This window comes from Rattus rattus, chromosome 5 (genome assembly GCF_011064425.1).
Source record: "Rattus rattus isolate New Zealand chromosome 5, Rrattus_CSIRO_v1, whole genome shotgun sequence".
In the NCBI taxonomy this organism is placed as follows: Eukaryota; Metazoa; Chordata; class Mammalia; order Rodentia; family Muridae; genus Rattus; species Rattus rattus.
This window is the reverse complement of record NC_046158.1, coordinates 157,111,773-157,129,988: the sequence shown is the minus strand read 5'-3', so window position 1 is coordinate 157,129,988 and position 18,216 is coordinate 157,111,773. Positions and strand designations below refer to the sequence as shown.

The window sequence follows — 18,216 nt, the reverse complement described above, 5'->3', positions numbered from 1 at the left end:
GCCGGACGCCGCAGACGCCAGCAGCGTGGCCCGGGCGGGCGGGGCGCTGAAGGTGAGTGTGCGCTTTTGAGCGGCGGCGGCCTGAGCTCGCGCGTCCGCAGTGATGAGCTACGACCGCGCCATCACCGTCTTCTCGCCCGACGGTCACCTCTTCCAAGTGGAGTACGCGCAGGAGGCGGTCAAGAAGGGCTCCACCGCGGTGAGCCGGCCGGGGGCCTGCGTGGCGGGGTGCAAAAGGAAGCGGGGCACGGAGACCTGGGCCCGGAGGCCGTGCTATCTGCTGGCGGAGGGTGGACGGGAGGTGACGGGAGCTGAACGGTGACGACGTAGGAAGGGCGTCGTGCCGCGGGGGCTGCGCCGTGCTCCCTGGAGAGCCGAGCGACTTTGCCTGTCTTTCCCACTGCGGAGCGTCTAGGCGAGCGCATCCCCGGGGCTGGGCCGGGGCCATCTTGGTGCTGTGTGCGCGGCGCGGACGGCGGAGGCCGCAGGTGCGCGCGGGCGGCGGGAGGCTGGCTGTATCCGGCGCCGGCAGGGACTTTTGGATTTGCGAGCTAGGCCCAGGTGGGCGTTATGGATGAACAAAGGGCGGTTCATCGTCCCTGCGATGGTGACAGGCTGCTTCCGGGTCCGCCTGCGCCACCGACGCTGCGTTCTGGTTCCGGTGAGCCCCTTTCACCGCGCCCCCGGTTTTGTTCAGAGACCTTATCGCTATTTGGAAAGGGGCTGCCTCACACCTACAAGAGTCAGCAGTGAGACAGTTTTGGTTTTGGTTTTGGTTTTTCCGGAGTCACCGGATCTTCGGGAACACACGTGGTTCCGAGTCTTGAAGCGCTTGCAAGAACCCAAGAACTCTGGAATGACCAGGCTTGGAAGTGCAGGGCTATATACTCGTGGCATTTAGAAGGTTGAGGAGGCTCGAAAATCTTACAAGTACAAAACCAACTTGGGCTTCTAAAATTAAAGACCCTCTTTGTGGTTGTGTGTATGTGTGCATTATTAACGTGTTTTTTTAAAAGTTATTTTTATGTGCATTTGGCATTTTGTCTACATATATGTCTGTGTGAGGGCGTCAGATTCCCTGGAACTGGAGTCGCCATGTGGGTACTGGGAATTGAACCTGAGGTCTTCTGGAAGAGCAGCCAGTACTCTTAACCGCTGAGCCATCTCTCCAACCTTAAGAGATATGGCTAATGAGAAACCTTCTTTCAAAAACAAAACAAAAACCTGTGAGGCCGGTAAGATAGAGAAATCGGTGAAATGCTTGCTCTGAGGACCCCAGAATCCATTTTTGTTTTTTAAAGACAACTGCACCCAGGGACAGACATACTTGGAATCCCAGCATCCCAGCGCCTTGGAGGCAGAGGCAGGAAGATACATTGAGCTTGCTGATCAGTTAGTGTAGCAGAATCTGTGAGCTTCATTCAGGTTTAGTGTGAGGCTGTCTCAAAAACAAACAAGCAAAAAAACATTGGCAGGCTGGACAGATGATGCAGTAGTTAGAGAGTGCAGGTCTGCTCTTAAAGAGTCCTGGGTTTAGTTTACAGCACCCAGGTTGTAAGGATCAAAACTGCCACGCTCCAAGGGTCCCAGCACCTTTGGCCTCCCTGGGCAGCTACACTCAGGTGTATAGACACAACATACTTAAAACTGCTTTTGAAGTTGGGGAAGGGATTGAGGAAGACACTAGGGGTCTCCATGTGCTCAGTAGGAATCGTCTGGAATCTAGGGTGTCTGTCTCCTGAGCTCCCACCTGGCAGCTGCTTGCTGCACCCAGCTGGCTTCTCTGGATCCAGAAGGAACTTGTGAAATCACTCTGGGCCCTTGGTAGGCCCTGTAGAAGGTTCCCGGTATCTGGAGGACTGGCCCCAATGATCCTGTCCCAAGTCAGAGGGAGCTGCCACCGAGATGTGCTCTCTGCCCAACCGCCCTTTCAGGGATTGCTACATTTGTTTCTATTCCTCTCTTGATTGAAGGGTTAAGTGTCAGTGAAGTTTCCTGGGTTTATTGTGGGGTTTTGTTTTAACAAAACCTCACTCATTCGATTTTACCGGTGAAGATTCAGGAACCCTATGACTACTGGCTCAGAGGCCAAGAAAGAACCCAGCTGACCTTCTCAGTCAATATCCCACCACCACCCCTCTTTAAAAAAAAAAAAAAAAAAAAAAAAAAAAAGGTTGGGGGGGTTTAGCTCAGTGGGAGGGCACTTAAAAGAAAACATGAAAAAAATATTTATCCCAAGTTCCAAAAAAAAAAAAAAAAGGAAAAAAAACAAAAAAAACCCTTCCAACTAAATGTCCCTTCTTTCTGCTTCCTGTTTGTCTCTATCCATCCTCTTGATTTCCGTTTACTCTATCTTCTTTTTTCCTTAATGTTCTCGGTAGGCCACATATGGGTAGGCATAATTTTCCTGTGGAGCTATGGCCAACTATGCCTCTTGACCTAAGATTGGCTTTATTTAATCCTGTTTACAATATTCAAGCAGAAAGTCCTTAGACTAAAGGTGTGTGCTAAGGCTGAGCTATACCGCAACAAACAAAACAAGAAAGCTGTTTTGTTTTTTTAAGTAAATAATGCCATCTTGGAGTTCATCGTATGATCAGATATCCTGCAACATTCGTTGGGTTTGATTTTGGTTCTGGAGGTGCTTAGGTGAGCACATCTCACACCCCCAGCCCGTTTTCCCTCGTCTAAGCAGTGGGTAGTGCTCCGCTTTGTAGCACACAGAGTCCTGCCAGTGCTAGGTGCCATGCGAACAGGCAGGGCTGTGGCCTGGGGTTTAGTCAGTTCAGGCTCCCACTCTGGGTCTCAGGACTGACTAGTCAGCTAGGATACAGGTGTGAGCACCTCAGTGTTTTGAGGACACGACATTGGCATTCTGGTCCTGATAACTTCTCCTAGTCCACAGGAGTGGATCTGGGTCCTCAATTCGCGGTACAGTGTATCGAGCGGTAGGCTAGATATGAGTGGGCATACTTTCCTGTGGGGCTCCTGCACCAAGCCCTGTGGATGTGCCTAACCCCGCTCCACTCTGCTGTGTCAGAAATTAGCAGCTGTCCTCATACAATTCTTAAAGGTGACTTTGTGTTTTCATTTAAGGTTGGTGTTCGAGGAAGGGACATTGTTGTTCTTGGTGTGGAAAAGAAGTCGGTGGCCAAGCTACAAGATGAAAGAACAGTCCGGAAAATCTGTGCTCTGGACGATAATGTCTGCATGGCCTTTGCAGGTATGAGTTGGACCGCGGTGGCGAGTGGAGCGTTGGTGACCGGTTGGAGGGGATGGGCGGTTGTGACGCATGTAAACTGGGTAAATGGAGAACCATTAAAAGAAGTGGCTATGAATCTCTGAGTTCTGGGCTAGCCTGGCCTACAGAGCAAGAAAAGCAGCTGTAGCTTGGGGTCTCTCCTGGGGATTCTTGGACCTGGCTGCTGCTGTTTGTCATATCCGTACCGGCAACTGTCACTGACTCCGGTCGGAGAGCACCTGTGGCTGGAGGGATCACGGGAGCCTTCTTGCCCTCACTCTCACCACAGAGATGGCAGTTGCTGTCTTCAGCAGATCCAGCCTAGGAAGTCTCAGTTCCCCTAAACAAAACTGAGTGCCAGCATGACTGGATTCGAGGCTGTTGGTGAACTTGCTCCTCGGGACAGCTTGCGGAAGGAAGCTGGTGTGATGATCACACGCTGTGTGGCTTGTTGTCCTTTTACTCAGTTGTAGCCTCTGTCTCAGGTCTCACTGCTGATGCAAGGATAGTCATCAACAGAGCCAGGGTAGAGTGCCAGAGCCACCGGCTGACCGTGGAGGACCCAGTGACTGTGGAGTACATCACCCGCTACATTGCTAGTCTGAAGCAGGTAGGTGCTTGTGGCTTGTGCCATGTGACTTCATCTTGCCCCTACAGCACCGTTCTGGTGCATCTTCTGGCTTGGAGCTGTCCCCGCTCTGTTCTCTGGAGGGGAATACAAATGTTTGTCTTGCTACTTTAATAGAGAGGGGGCTGAAAGGCACCCCCAACTCTGTGGTAAGATGCTTGTGGACTTTAGAGGCAGCTTATAGCTGGAGCATGTCTGCCTGTGTTGTGGTGACTTCCACTAGTCTCAGTTAAGATGGGTGATGCATGGGCTGGAGAGATGATGGCTTAGCAGTTAAGAGCATTAGCTGCTCCAAGGACCTAGGTTCAATTCCCAGCACTCACAAAATAGTTCACAGGCAGTCTAACTCCATTTGCAGGATCTCTAACCCCTCCTCCTGACACCAGACACAAATATGGTGCACATTCATGTAGGCAGACACACACATAAACCTCTAAAGAGGGCAGGCACACGACAGTTGCCAGTCCTGGGTTGTCTAAGAGGAAAGGGATGTATTGAAGACTGTTCTCCAGTTTCATTGTCTGAATTGCAGGTTGCTTGTGGGAAGCTTAGTGTTTTTTCTCTTTACTAACCACTTGTCCACCTGGCATGAATATTGTGGTTGACCGTGTTTGCTGCTTTTCCTTCCAGCGTTACACACAGAGCAATGGGCGCAGGCCATTTGGTATCTCTGCCCTAATTGTGGGTTTCGACTTTGATGGCACCCCCAGACTCTACCAGACTGACCCCTCAGGCACATACCATGCTTGGAAGGTAAGACTGTTTCAGGACAGGAGAACTTTGGGCTGTTGGGAGGTACAGAGCTGACATCAGCAAACGCATAACCTCTGAGCTCAGTTCTGTACGCACTGCCTTCTTGTTCCATCGTGTGTATGAAATCGGAACATTCTACATTCCCGCTTGGCGTTGCATCAGGAGAATGGGTTATAATAGGATTTATAATAGAAGAACTTTCATTGTTGGCAAAGAGCAATAGCAGGTGATGATAGTGTGCACCTCCTGTCTTCCCCCCACCCCCTCCAATAAAAAAAAAAAAAAAAAGGTAGGGCCTGGGTCTGTGCCATCACCTCCCACTTCTGGAGAGCTAACTGCAGTCCATGGGAGGAAGAGGCAGCCACTAGCCAGCCACTCAGACCGGCTCTACTAACACACATTTTAGGCCAATGCCATAGGCCGGGGTGCCAAGTCGGTGCGTGAATTTCTGGAGAAGAACTACACAGATGATGCCATCGAAACAGACGATCTGACCATCAAACTGGTGATCAAGGCGCTGCTGGAAGTGAGTGCACTCGGGACAACCCCCACCCCCACCCTGACAGGGCGGGCCTGCTGGGTGGCAGTGTGTTCTTTATACATGTGAACAGGCTTGCCTAAGGGCAGAACATGAGAAGCAGTCTGAGCTTGCTCTGGTGACTGTCTTTCCTGAGGTGTGTTGCTAAATTGTGGAAATAGGATGCAAGTAGGTTAAGCCAGAGTGAGTAGCTGGAAATACAGGCCTTGAGTCCCAGTGGCTATTGCTGCCTATTGAAGAGTTGTTGTAGACTGGAGGTTACACAGCCATCTTGCTTGAGTAGGCCTGACCCAGCAGCATTTGGGACAATAGATGTCCCATTTCTATGGTAGGTTTAGCCATGAGCCAAAATTTAGGTCCGTGTGAGGCCAGACACACTTCCACTCTTTGCCTTCAAGGTGGTCCAGTCAGGTGGCAAAAACATTGAACTTGCTGTCATGAGGCGGGATCAGCCCCTCAAGGTAAGCCTACTGTTGGGTGGGTGGAGAGGGCTCCTTACCTCCTATACCCAGTGTCAGTTACACATCTGCACGGACATTGATTTTTGCTTTATTGATGTCATTTTCTTAGCCTGCAGGGCTGAAATGCCTTGGAAAACCCCCTCCCCAGGCTGTGATGTTTGCCTCTGAAGTTTATTTGCTCACAGGCTATTTCTTATGCATTAGCTTCTGGCCCTTGTCTAAGAACATTCCTGCTCCTGTCTGACACCCCCTGCTGGTTCCTAGGTCATGCCTTGTGCCTAGCTAGTGAGACTCCACAGGGCTCTTTAGCCTCCCTCCCCGTGGTGCTGCACTTGTGTAGAGATTGACCATGGGTGTGCTTCTTGTGGGGTGGGTAGATTCTAAGTCCTGAAGAAATTGAGAAGTATGTTGCTGAAATCGAGAAGGAGAAAGAAGAAAATGAAAAGAAGAAGCAGAAGAAAGCAGCATCTTGAGGGCAGCGGTCAGAGCAGCTTTGAGCCTCCATCCGGGCAAACGGGTGCTGTGGGCCTTGTGGCCATTTGTCCGAGTCCAATAAACTACTACGTTTTTTAACTCTGTGATGAGAACCTGTCATTTGGGTGCAGTTGTGGTTAAGATGGGATCACTTCAACCCACTCTCAGGGCCCATGGCGAAGGCAGGCCCTGGGTTCTAAATACATTTCCTTTCAGACGTTTGAGAAAGTCTTTACAGGTACAAATGAAATAACGAAAGCCTTCAGGGCTGGGGCTTTGTTCTAGCACTAGTTTGAGTCCTTGCACTGTGGTGTAAGTAACTCAGGCCTAGCCTGTGAGGCCTGGAGATAGCACAGCTAACACTTAGTGGTGCTTTTCCAAAGACTTACGTCAGATGACTTACAACTGTCTCCAGTTCACAACATCAAGTTTCCTACATTAACCATGAAGCTACCTTTTTCCTTGGCCAGAAATGCACTTCCTCTTGGCGTCTAGACCAGTTTATCTTTCTACCATCTACTTTAGCTTATGACTTCCCCTACCCTGCCCCTGAGTTTTTTAACCAGTTTTTATAATTTAAAAAAAAAAAAAAAAAAAAGAGGACTTGGATCAGACTTATGCCTAGCACACATCTGTGTGACTTAATGCTGTTATCTTTGCAGAAAGAAACCCTGTTCAGTTTACTGGTTTAGGATGCTACTGGCATGTATACCACCTAACACATACATTCTTATCAGTGGTCCCAAGACTGACAGGCTCCTCCACCAGCCTGATGACCATGTGTCTGCTCTACTAGACTGGAGTGTTCATCCCAGCAACATAGCCTGGCGAGAGCCACCCAACTCGACTACTTGTCTGGCCCACCACGTTGTTCCCTGTAAGCACCTGACTCCTAGCCTGCATGTGCTCCAGGCCTGACGAGTGCCTGTTTCTGACAGGCATGACACAGTGAGGGAGGCAGCCCTTGAAGAGTTGAATGTTTATTTAGTTTGCATTACCCCAACAGTAGCCCCAATGCTATGTTCTACTCTCAGCTATGAAGTCCTACAAAAATAAAGCCAGGCTTTTACGACGTGACTTCATCAATACAGAACTAAAGCTTTGTTGCTATTTTGAAGGGGTTTTGGTTATCAAGGTGCTTATTTTCAACAAAATGCCCTGTCAGTCAGAGGATGCATGCTTATACAGAAAACCTGACACTCTCATGCAACAAATTTATGTCCCCACCCTCCCTCCACCACCTTTAAAATAAACACGTAACTATTTACAATTGAGGAAAAAGGCCAGTGACCTTGAAAAGGGAAAAAAAAAAAAAAAAAAAAGACTGGCTCATTTCAAAGTGAATGAGAACACTTAAGTGCAGCCAGAGGCTGACAAGGACAGGAAGGTCGGGCACACCACAAGAGCTTGCCTTGGGTTTGAACACTATGCCTCAGTGCCTGTGGAAGGAAGGCAAGCTCTACATGACACTCAGGCCCTTCCCACTACACTTCACTCATCCCCTTAGCCCCCAGCATGAACATCACTGGTTCATTACACAACATGATCCATGAAACACCCCCCCACCCCGTCCCTGCCCGGGCCCTCCCACCCCATATGACTGGCTCACCCTGTGCTGGCCCTGCCTGGCTCCTGAGACTTCCCACTTTTAGCAGTTGGGGTACCAGACCAGCAGCACCAGGGGCCAGATGGGTTGCAGAGACATTTGGACACCGCATGTGCCAAATAAAATTTGGTTCCATTTTAAGAGTCAAAGCTGTCATTAAAAAAAAAAAGTTACAAAGTGAGGATTGAGCCTTTGCCTATAGAAACCTTTTTGCAAAATACCAAAACCTTACTATTAGGCTGTGTGCAACCAAGAAGGAAATGTAGGTCAAGACACCTTCAGGGGTCACCTACAAGTACTTCCCAAAAACCAAGTGGTTCGAACTCTCAGACCAAGTCCAAGTTAGGTTAAGTCCAAAACTAAGTAGCAGTATGAGGGTTCCAGACTGGTAAACAAGGTCCACTTCTGCAGACTGTAGCCTTTCCTTCTGTCCTTATCTTCTGGGCAGCACCACTGCTGCTTCAGGACCCTGTGAGGACGGGAAGTGAGTGTGGCCAAGAGGTACCTACTATGCAGCTGTCTATTCCCCCACCCCCTGGTGACCAGAGGGAATAGAGGTAGAAGTCCTGGTCCCTCCATATCCCACATGGCCCTGCACAGGGATGGTCCAGCCATCTGTTCCACAATACTGAGTTAACAACAGCTCCTGACTCAGTGGCTGCTGGACTTCCATTCTCACTTAGAGACCACACTGCAGAAGTCCTCAGCTCACCAATGACCAAGCCATAGCCCTGGCCCTCCCATTCAGACAAAGCAGGGGCCTGGTTATGGTGCTCCCTGCTCTTAGGATCCACCTGTGGTATTAAGGGTCATGATCCATGCTATGGTGCAGCTGTGAGCAGACAGGCTTGCTCCCCGGCTTCTAAGCAGCGTCTAGGGATGCTCGCCCACCACCTCCCACCCGAGGATCCAGAGGTTCCCCACTCACTTGTACTGCAGCCTTATACCCGGCCAGTCCCAGCTCGGTGGGAAGTGGGGTTGCGCCGTGTTGTCCCATTTCCTCTGCCTCCTCGGAATCCACCACGTGAACTGCGGCCACGAAGGAACCTCCCTGACACTCCAAAAGTCTCGGTGTTCAGCTTCCTCTCCTCAGCCCATGTCGTCCGCCTCGAACTAACCAAGAGATGTGTTAAGATCTGACTGCAGTGGGCAACAACTAAAGTTTTTGTCCTTCGATAATTCAGAGGAAGAATGGCCTCTGTCACATTGTTAGAGTCAGGGCTACTGCCTGAGAACGTGAACCCTCATCAGAGGATCAGGTCTCCTGCAGTCACAAGGTCACCACTCCCCGTCTAAGCCTCCACCTGAGCCATCTAGCTGTCTCATACTAGCCTGGCTTCAACCACTGTCACCAAGATACTGTGCAAATCAGCAACTTCTCCTGACTGGCTGAGCCCTCACTTAGCTTATAGCCAAGCCATCACCCTGCAGGCTATTCTGATGCACAGCCACATGCATGTCTTGGCTTCACCTACGAAGTCCCTTCCTCCACTTCTGCAGCTGCTGAGCACTGACCACACCTCTTGTACCTGGTAATGACACAGCGGGGTCTAAGTCCTTTCCTTTGCTTGTTTCTTGCTTCAGTTGCTCCCCTGGTAAAGCGTGTGCATGGCTCAGGCTACCCAGCTCACTTCCTGCTCTTCAGTGGCTGGGTTGGCTGCATGCCCAGTACTCAACCAACAAGACTCCCAGGTCTGTTTGTACACTAGTCTTCTGTGAAGACCACCATAACAGTCTGGGGTGCTCATATGGCTGACACAAACCACACCACAGAACTTGTGAGTAAGGGATGCTCAACCAATTGCCTAATCAGCAAGGTGCTCAAGGCTGGTGGGCAGATCAGCCAGAGAACACGAGCATGGGAGGAAGGCTTGGAGGAAAGCAGAGAGCAAAGACCTGACCTCACAAGTCCTGCTCAAGCTCAGATACCAGAAGCTTCTGCTAGCAAGTCTAGCAGACAGAGGCAGACCCGGCTGGGCCTTCTGCTTATCATGTAGAATGTAAGATCCTAGAACACGCACTCCGAATAGAAGCTCCAGGCTTGACTCGGTGCCAGTGCATCTTGTCACCCGCTTCCAGGACCTAGAAACAGTCACCTCTTCCAAGTGCACCTGGGCCCTTACCTTGTTTTGAGTTCAGAAGATATGTTGTCAAAGAAGGACTTGGATTTGTCATAGTAACAGTTGGGCCCCAGAAGATCCTCCTCAGGAGGAGTCTCTTCACTCTGGGCCATCACAGCTGGGTCCTTCTCGTCCCCCTTTTCAGCTTTGTCGTCTATAAAGACAAATGGAGCACAAAGGTCCAGAAACAAACACTACCCAGTGGTCTCCTCCTGGGGGCCACTCTGCAGCCTTCTCAGGCTGAGGACAATGGGCCTGACCAGAATATTTCATACCAAATATTCCTTTTCCTCTTACTGCAAGTTACAAGTTTCACAAACCCACCCAACACATCTAATTTATTTCTCAGTTTATTCCAATTTCCACATTGGTCAGGACCCCAACTCCCAAGTGACACGAGTCCTTCTGTCTTAACATGTTCTAAGGATTCTCTTTGGGGAGAACTTTCAAGTGAATCAGACCTTTAAAATTCAGTTTCTTCTTAAACTCTTTATCAAGCTCCTCTCGGTTGAACTGGGCATTCGCACTCTCAAAATCAAAGTCACCTTCAAACTTGATTGTGTTTTCCTTAACATTAGTTGGGCGGTTTTGCCCTCTGGAACGATTTCTTGTTCTCCGATTGCCTACGTGGAGAAAAACAGCATGGCTGAAGTCACCAATTTATTTCCAGCTTGATCAAAAGCAGCTCACGCACAGCTCACTGAAGCATCACCTTAGTCCCAAGTCCCCAGCACAGGCAAGCAAAGCACAGACTACTGCTCATGGCTATGGACTCAAGTGGCCATGGGCGTTACCTGACCGCCTCCGTGGAGGTCTTCTGTTCTCATCATTCACCTGCCCTTGAGCGTGCACAGGTGCCGGCTGGACTACATCTAAGGTGCAAAGGGAGAAGTGAGGGAAAGCTCCTGCAGAAGAAGCCAGAACCCAGCCACCAAGCAGACCACCGCCGCCGCCACTGCCACCACATGCAGCCCACGGGAAGGACTGAGGCTGCCCACAGGCCTGCCTGCAAAAGCATCTGGTTTGGGCTAGAATAAGGCTTTAAAACACAACTCAGTGAAAACTTCACTAGGAACACAGAGCAAACTACAGGGAAATCAGTGTTCAAGTACCGCTGGCAGGCTTGCTGCTTGGCTGAGCCTGGCGACCATTGAGCTGTGTCGCCGAGGTGACCTTGCTGGGCAACAGCTTCTTAGCATTCAAGTTATCAACAGAACTAGTCTGGACAGCCTGCTCCACCATGGGGCTCTTGCCGACTGGGGTAGACGGGAACCCAGCTCCTGAGAGGAAGAGAGGAGGAGAGTTTAGAGCAGCTGAGTGGAGAGAGCTTAACCACCTCAGCCAGTTCTCTGGCTGCACCTTGGGGTAGGACAGAGGTAACATACTGTCTAGAAAATCTGAACCTAGGGTTTACTCTCCCAGGCTGGCCCATTCCCTTTGAAGCTGGTCCAAAGTGACAAAAGAAACCAAGTCACAGTGTGGCACCAAAGCCAATTCTCTAGGAGCACAACTCCAAGTTAACTACAAGGAGAGGAAAGTCACTGTGCTACCAATGGGAACTCCCCTAGGTTTACCAATAGGTTTTCTAGGCCAGCTCTGACCAACCCTGAAGGGGTCAACAGTCCTGAAACAAATTCAGAATTCAAGAAACGCTGGAGAACCACCAACCCAGCCTGGGATCATCTAGAAAGTACAGTAGTTAAACCTGAAGTTAAATTCTTCAACAGCTTTCTGAAAACCAGAATGAAGTGAGTTAGGACTACAATGAAGGTTCTCAACCAAGTTTCTCAAAGAACAAGCCCTTCATAAGCAAGGTCAGGCTGCCAGCTGCCCACTACAGGAGACTATACCCCACTCCCCACAAAACAATCCTCTGACACTGGCAAAACATGAAGGGCCTCCAGTACTCTCTGCTGCCCCTTGACTGCTCCCCCACCCCCAGTCCTATAACCCATGGGGAACATTACATTCTTCAGGGCTGTGTGGAACTGGACTGAGACATGAAGCAGAAATTTTGATTAAGGCAAAACAAAATGAAAACACTGATGTGGAGAAACTCCAGGGACAGGGTCAGAGACACCAGCAAGGCAGGTATCCACAAGGTCCTCCTGACACAAACTGAGCTGCACCCATTTCTCAGGCCTGTCATCTCACTGAGCAAGAATGACCTCAAGAAACAAACCGGAAACAGTCTCACAGAAGTAGCTCATATGTGTGATTTTTAAAAATACTTATGTATACACATACTCACAGCCAACCTCTGGCTGAGTCAGGGATCCCTATGAAGAGTGGTGAAAAGGATTGAAGGAGCTGAAGGGGATGGTAATCCCATAGGAAGAACAACAGTATCAACTAACTGGGACCCCTGGGAACTCCCAGAGAACATGGAGGTTAGTTAGTGGCAAGCCACCCACCAAAGAGCATACACATGGCTGGGCCAGGCCGGGCCTTCCCCCTCCTCCCCCTTTCCCTACCCACCACATATGTAGCAGAAGACTGCCTTGTCTGGCCACAGTAGGGGAGGAATTGTCTAATTCTGTAGAGACTTGATGCCTCAGGGAAGAGGGATGCTTGGGAGAGGAGGGTGTTGGAGGGGCGGGGGAGGTACCCTGTCAGAAGCAAAAGGGAAGGTGGATAGGGTGAAGAACTCTGTCTAGAAGCGGGAACCAGGAAGGAGGAACATTTGGAATGTAAATAAAATTTAAACATTTATCTGTCTGTGTGTGTGTGTCTGCTTATATGTGTATGAGTATTCTGTCTGCGTGCGTGCGTGCGTGCGTGTGTGCGTGCGTGCATGGGTGCATGGTATCTGTGTATCACATGCATGCCCAGTATCCTCGGAGGACAGAAGATCAGAGAACCTAGGACTGGAGTTATAGATGGTTGAGAATGACCATGTGAGTGCTGGGAATCAATCAAACCCAAGTCATCTCAAAAAGCATCCAATGCTCTTAACCATTCAACCATCTCTCTAGCTCCTTGTGTGCTTTTTAAGAAGCAATTTTGCCATATGAGTAGATTTATGTGACCAGTCCTAAGAACAATAGAAATATTTCTGGTCATAGCTCTTAATCAGAAAGGACACTGTATGTCCTAATTCAGATACAAAAGCCCTCAGGACTTAGGAGCCCACATATACAGACTGATGGTTTGCTACGCCCCAACCCCTGGGGGCTCCTGAACTGAGGTGTGCAATGAGGAAGACTTGAGCTGGCACCACACATAAAACAGATCTGAGGCCACGAACACGAGGAAGGTGAAGACGCCCTTCAGTGCTGTTGCCTCAGCAGAGACAGCTGAGTGCACGCACAGCAGCACTAACTGGCTGGCTCTCAAGATGGCACTGTTCATGCAGCCAGACACCTGGGGCTGCCATGCAAGCTCCCCACTGGAATGTCCTGAAGAGACAACTATATGTCTCATCTGAGTTGTTGGGAAACATCCACAGCGGCAATTCAGAACACATTTAAGACCTAGAAAACCCCAACAAAAACCTTTATGTCCTCCCGTGCAACAGCCATGAACAGGTCAAACCCTAAACCCAGGCAGAGTGAATTGAGTGCTCTGCTGACTCTACTACCCAAGCACAAGCAGTACCCTGGGTCCCTGGGCCTAACGGATGCTCTGTCCCAGCCCCTGCCATCCTGGCTGTTCACCCCTGGCTCTCACAGTCTAAAGACAGCATGCACTTAGTTCTCCAAACTGCTGTTACCCTTGCAAGTGAGCTGAGGTGGCTCTGAGGACATGTCAAGCTCTGAAACAGGCTGTGGAGATGGAGAAGAACTAGGGCTGGAAGCAGCGGCTGAGGCTGGAGGGCTTACCAACTTCTCTGAAGAAGAGAGAGAGAGAAGAGCAAAGAGAAAGCACACAAATAAGTCAGGACATACTTGTCTTATCCTAGCAAGCCTGGAAAGAGCCAAGTGACCTCTCAAATGATGTATTTAGAGCCAGGCTGGGAAGTCACCTGCCACATCAGAACAGCAATCGCAACAGGTGGTCCATAGCATTGGTCTGGAGCTTAATTAACATCCCCTACCTCAGCTACCTGGAGTCTGAGAAAGGGGGGATGGACAAGATGTAAACTCTGTTCTTAGGGATGGGGAAAGCATGTATGTATACACATATGTGCACATTCGTGTAGAGGCCATAGGTCAACCTTGGGTGTTGCTTCCTTGGGCGTCATCCACCTTTTTAAAGACAGGATCTCTCAGTTGGCCCAGAACTCACTGATTAGGCTCAATTTGTAGGCTAGCCAGTCTCAGGGGTCTTGCCTATCTCTGACTCCCAGCACTGACAGTGCCCAACTCTCAATGTTTTGAACACAGCTTCAAGGTCAAAGACAGGGCTGATCTCTGGGAGTAGTAAAACCTGTCAGTAGAAATGTTTGAGCTGGGCTCTTGCAACATACCAATCTAGGCTACAATAGGACACAGGGTGTTAATAGGCTCTCAGACAGATCTCCTCTGTAAAACTACAGCTACACCAGAACTTGTTTCAGGTGCACTCTGATCTAGGTCATCTGGTGCAAAACTCAACATGCTGCCTCTCAGTCTTGGAAACAGTTACTCAACACTATGAGCTCAAGCTGCACTGACGTAATTTATCAGGAGCAGTTAGCATACAAGAGTCCAGCAGCTGTAGGATATGAAGGCTGCCTGGCTCTCAGGGTGCATGACTCCACTGTACGGTGATCATGGTAAGAGTAGTCGCGCACACAAAACGGTCACTCACCTAGACCTAAGGAAGCAGCATACTGCTGGCTGAGCAGGGAGCTGGCTGCCAGCTGGCCATACGGTGGCATCCCTCTGAAGGGGCTGTAAGGCACATGCGGCTGGAAGGGCGAGGCGGAGGCAGAGCCCAGGGAGGACTGAACAATGAGACACACAAGTAAGAGTGCTGCAACATCCTGTTACCCTCAAGTCTCCATATACAGCATTTTCTCAGACAGGGAAAGGGTGCCAGGTCTGTCAGTCTGCACTCCTGGTATGGCAAGTAGTTCTGGGCAGTTTCCATTGTTGCCAAACATGCCTTTCCCCCAAACATTTCACTACAGCTGCATGAACTTCTCCACAGATTTAAAAGCCTTATACCTCCCCCTCTGCCAACAGCAATCTGACTTTTTTACATGACGAAATGCCACTTTTAGGTGGAGAAAGGCTCCCTTGAAGAGGAACAGCTGTGAGGCTAGAACTATTTACACATCACCAGTGTGTCCTTCCTCTCTCTGCCCACAAACCTGCCTCCAAGATGAGTGCTCAGGAGGGCTGCCTGTCCACACCCTCCTGACTCCTTGCAGCCCCTCTAGTCTGGTTGTTACTTTCTGAGTTTTGAGACCTTGAATACCTATCCACCAAAGCTTTTCAGAAATCTGACTTGGGTTCTCCCAAATGCCAACGCTGCACCCTGCCTGCTCCTACCTTTCTAAATATAGCTTCGTTGGGGATTTAGCTCAGTGGTAGAGCGCTTGCCTAGGAAGCGCAAGGCCCTGGGTTCGATCCCCAGCTCCGAAAGAAAAAAAAAAAAAAGAACCAAAAAATAAATATAGCTTCATCTTGGGAACCGGGGCAGTCTGAACTGGAGAGGCCAACAAAGGTCTAAACTTACAAAAGATAATAATTTAGCTGCCCTTCCCCCTTGTAATCCTGGGGTATAACCTACCAGGCAGTCAGGCTTAGTTTAAGACTTTCAAATTTAGTGTCCTACAGTAATACAGTACCACAGCAGAAAACTATTAGTGAGCCAACCCCATTACCCCCGAAGACACCCGATGCCATTCAAAGCTGCACTGCTAAGCTGCAGGCACACCAGGACTAGGCAAGACCACCAGCAGCAACATCTGTACATCAGGCACAGCAAGCTGCAGGTCTCTTTCCCCAGTGGCCTGGCCATGCTGAACATATTACCTTGTCAAGTGTACGCTGCTGCATGAATTAACCCCTTTAGGAACAGAAACTGTCTAGAGGAAAAGCAGGCCACTGTTCACTGGAGGGCAATTCCTCAAGCTGAAGGCTCCAGACAAACAGCTGACACGGCCTTTCACGTGGAAGCCTGCCTCTCCCGTGAAGGCACACCCACTCAGAAGCCAACACTCACTCACCTGAACAATAGCAGGGTCCTGAGGGAGAGCATGCTGAGCTTTTGGAGGTTCGCACACAGTGATATCTTTGATATCACTTCCCCGGAAAATGATGTACTCATAAATTTCCTCTCTTGGGGGAGCAGGCCTGTCTGTGGGACGGTCTTCAGTACCAAAGGACCTCACTTAGGGTTGAGAAAAAGACAGGTAAGTTGTTGTCCTGTGCCAAGTCCATTTGCTCGAGCTTCTGACCACAGCACCCTGACACAGCACTCTCAACAATTAGCAGCTACTTAATCTCTCAATTTCCAGCTGACAACACCTATAAAGCACCACGTGGCAAAGATCACAAGGGACAGTAGTTCAGGAAGATGACATGAGAATTTCAGTAGAATTCCAAGCCTCACAAGGCTCCCTGATAATCTGCAAAAACCCGTGGACGGACAGAGCTCTTTGCAGACGAGGACGGCGCTGCAGAACCTTTTTTCTCAAATCTGAATTTACAGATGGAACCCTGGGCCCTCATCACAAGCCGCAGCTGAGGAGACTTTGAGGCAAACACGAAAAGTCTCCCTAGCCCTGGTACAAACAACAGGCCATGGTTATTGCAGAAACAAAGGGAACAGGTCCCCAAACTCAGACCTCCAACATTAGCTTCTATGTCCATAAGGAAATCCTGGACCCAAAGGACCCTCTACAGGATGGATCTAGCTAGGAAGGCTAGCACCGCTCTCTTTGGCAACACTCCTGGGCTGAGCTGAATCTGGTAGCAGGCTTTAAGCAGAAACTCGGATTGTGGACAGGGGCCTACTCTGGGTCTGTTTCTCCAACTGGGGAATCTCTCGTCAAGTGCAGCATGAAGAGTTCAAGGGAACAACCCCCCTCCCCCCAACCCTGAGCTCTTCCCTGCAGCACCGCAGTCTGGGTCGGGGCGGCACGCTTCAAATAGAAGGTATGGCTAGGGTTTGGGAGAATGGCTTAGGACTGCAGCACGCTGGCTTCAGATTGGCCTCGACCCTTCTTCCATCCGCACCCTCGTGGGTCTGACACACCCCGGGAGGGATGTGGCGCTCAAGCTTCTGGAAAGCCGAAGGAAATGAGCGCCCCATTTAACGCGGAGAAAGAAGACAAAGAAGCTCTGGGCCCTCACGCTGCTGCGACTAGCGCACCGACTCTGGACTTCTCTCATCAAGCCAACCCCTCAAGTGGAAAGGGTCGGGAGAGTTCAAGTTCAGAGCAGGGCAGAAGCAGCTCAACCGACGCCCTAGCTCGGCTGGAGGCTGCACCGGGACTCGACGGGCGGTGGCTACCAAAGGGTTCCAAGGAGAGCGCGCAGGACCCCGGCCCCCCGCCTCGGCGCGCGTCTCGCCCCGCGGGGGCGTCTCTCAGGTGGGGAGGTCTACGGCTTCGAAGCCGCCCCACCCCCCGACACCGGCAGGACCCTGGTCCGCTCCTTCTACGGCCCCCGCCGAAGCGGGGAACACCATTGTGCGGGCAGGCGCGGGGCGGCGAGCTGTTGGGGCGGCAGTTGGGCGCGCGGCGGCGACTGGCCGCTACCTTTAGCGAGCGCCACGGTGGAGTTGTCGGTGTCGATGGTGTAGAGGATGCCCTCGTAGCGGATCTGCGCCTTGGAGATGAGGCTGATCTTGCTGCCCAGATACGGGGTGCCGGACGAGCCGCTCATGGCGGCGGCCCGGGCGCGCAGGGCGCGGGGACCAGCGCCGGGCCCCGCCCGCTCCGCCGCCGCGCGGTGGCCTGGCCGCCCACTCCTGCGCAGCTCCGCGCCGCCGCCGCCGAGGCGCCTTCTGCCGCGCCTAGGGGCCTGCGGGCCACGAGCGAGCGGGAGAGGGAGCGGAACGAGGCGCTTAGCCTGAGTCTGAGGGGAGCGGGGGAGGAGCGCCGCCGCAGCCACATCCGGGGCCTCCCGCCACCGCGCGCCGCCCCCGTACGCTCGTAGCCCATTGGCTCCTCGCAGCCGGCTCCCTTTAAATATGGCCGCGCCGCCGGCGGTGGGCGGGCCCGCGGCTGCGCAGCTAGGAGCTGCCAGCCAGGACCTGCCTCTGTGGGTCTTCCCAGCCGGTTCCCGGCGGGCTCCGCGCACGGCCTAGGGGCGTGAGACTAAGCGGGCGGGGCGGAGCGCGCGTGCGCGAGGCAGGCGTGAGGCCACTGTTTGCAAACTCGGGGGCGGGGCTGGGGCTGGTCCTGGAGGAGCGCCAGGCTCCTCCCGCCGCGCGTGCCGGAGGCACCCTTCGGGCTCAGGTGTTAATAGGCTGGAGATGTCAGTCTTCCTTTCTTGTTTGCAGGAGCTGGACCCCGACT

At 51.4% G+C, this 18,216-nt stretch overlaps 2 protein-coding genes across 5 annotated transcripts; one reads left to right on the top strand and one right to left on the bottom strand.

Moving 5' to 3' along the window:
* The first annotated feature begins 22 nt into the window (after nucleotides 1-22).
* Nucleotides 23-7,417, top strand: Psma7 (proteasome 20S subunit alpha 7). The gene is made up of 7 exons (XM_032904924.1): nucleotides 23-199; nucleotides 3,097-3,223; nucleotides 3,727-3,851; nucleotides 4,500-4,622; nucleotides 5,029-5,148; nucleotides 5,559-5,621; nucleotides 5,999-7,417. The coding sequence occupies exons 1-7, from the start codon at nucleotides 104-106 to the stop codon at nucleotides 6,092-6,094; spliced, it is 750 nt and encodes a 249-aa protein (XP_032760815.1). The 5' UTR covers nucleotides 23-103; the 3' UTR covers nucleotides 6,095-7,417.
* On the bottom strand, nucleotides 7,060-17,803 carry Lsm14b (LSM family member 14B). Of its 4 annotated transcripts, XM_032904919.1 has the most exons (10): nucleotides 17,455-17,772; nucleotides 15,919-16,082; nucleotides 14,553-14,688; nucleotides 13,534-13,650; nucleotides 10,934-11,101; nucleotides 10,616-10,693; nucleotides 10,283-10,444; nucleotides 9,825-9,975; nucleotides 8,630-8,814; nucleotides 7,060-8,170 (listed from the first exon to the last, which is right to left on the bottom strand). In XM_032904919.1, exons 1-9 carry the CDS (start codon nucleotides 17,579-17,581, stop codon nucleotides 8,643-8,645), a joined length of 1,275 nt encoding a protein of 424 aa, XP_032760810.1. In that variant the 5' UTR covers nucleotides 17,582-17,772; the 3' UTR covers nucleotides 7,060-8,170; nucleotides 8,630-8,642. The 4 variants fall into 4 exon arrangements, with proteins under 4 accessions (XP_032760810.1, XP_032760809.1, XP_032760811.1 ...); XM_032904918.1 differs by lacking the exon at nucleotides 13,534-13,650 and having other exon boundaries at nucleotides 17,455-17,803; XM_032904920.1 differs by lacking the exon at nucleotides 10,616-10,693.
* Nucleotides 17,804-18,216: the final 413 nt, after the last annotated feature.

Bases quoted from the DNA above. Each gene is read 5' to 3' on its own strand.
- Psma7 (XM_032904924.1), top strand. From the start codon at position 104: ATGAGCTACGACCGCGCCATCACCGTCTTCTCGCCCGACGGTCACCTC. The intron at 200-3,096 runs GTGAGCCGGCCG...TTTTCATTTAAG, and splicing joins TCAAGAAGGGCTCCACCGCG to GTTGGTGTTCGAGGAAGGGA. The intron at 5,622-5,998 runs GTAAGCCTACTG...TGGGGTGGGTAG, and splicing joins GGCGGGATCAGCCCCTCAAG to ATTCTAAGTCCTGAAGAAAT.
- Lsm14b (XM_032904919.1), bottom strand. From the start codon at position 17,581: ATGAGCGGCTCGTCCGGCACCCCGTATCTGGGCAGCAAGATCAGCCTC. The intron at 13,651-14,552 runs GTGAGTGACCGT...TCTCTTCTTCAG, and splicing joins TGCTGCTTCCTTAGGTCTAG to AGAAGTTGGTAAGCCCTCCA. The intron at 10,445-10,615 runs GTAACGCCCATG...TTCTCCACGTAG, and splicing joins ACCTCCACGGAGGCGGTCAG to GCAATCGGAGAACAAGAAAT.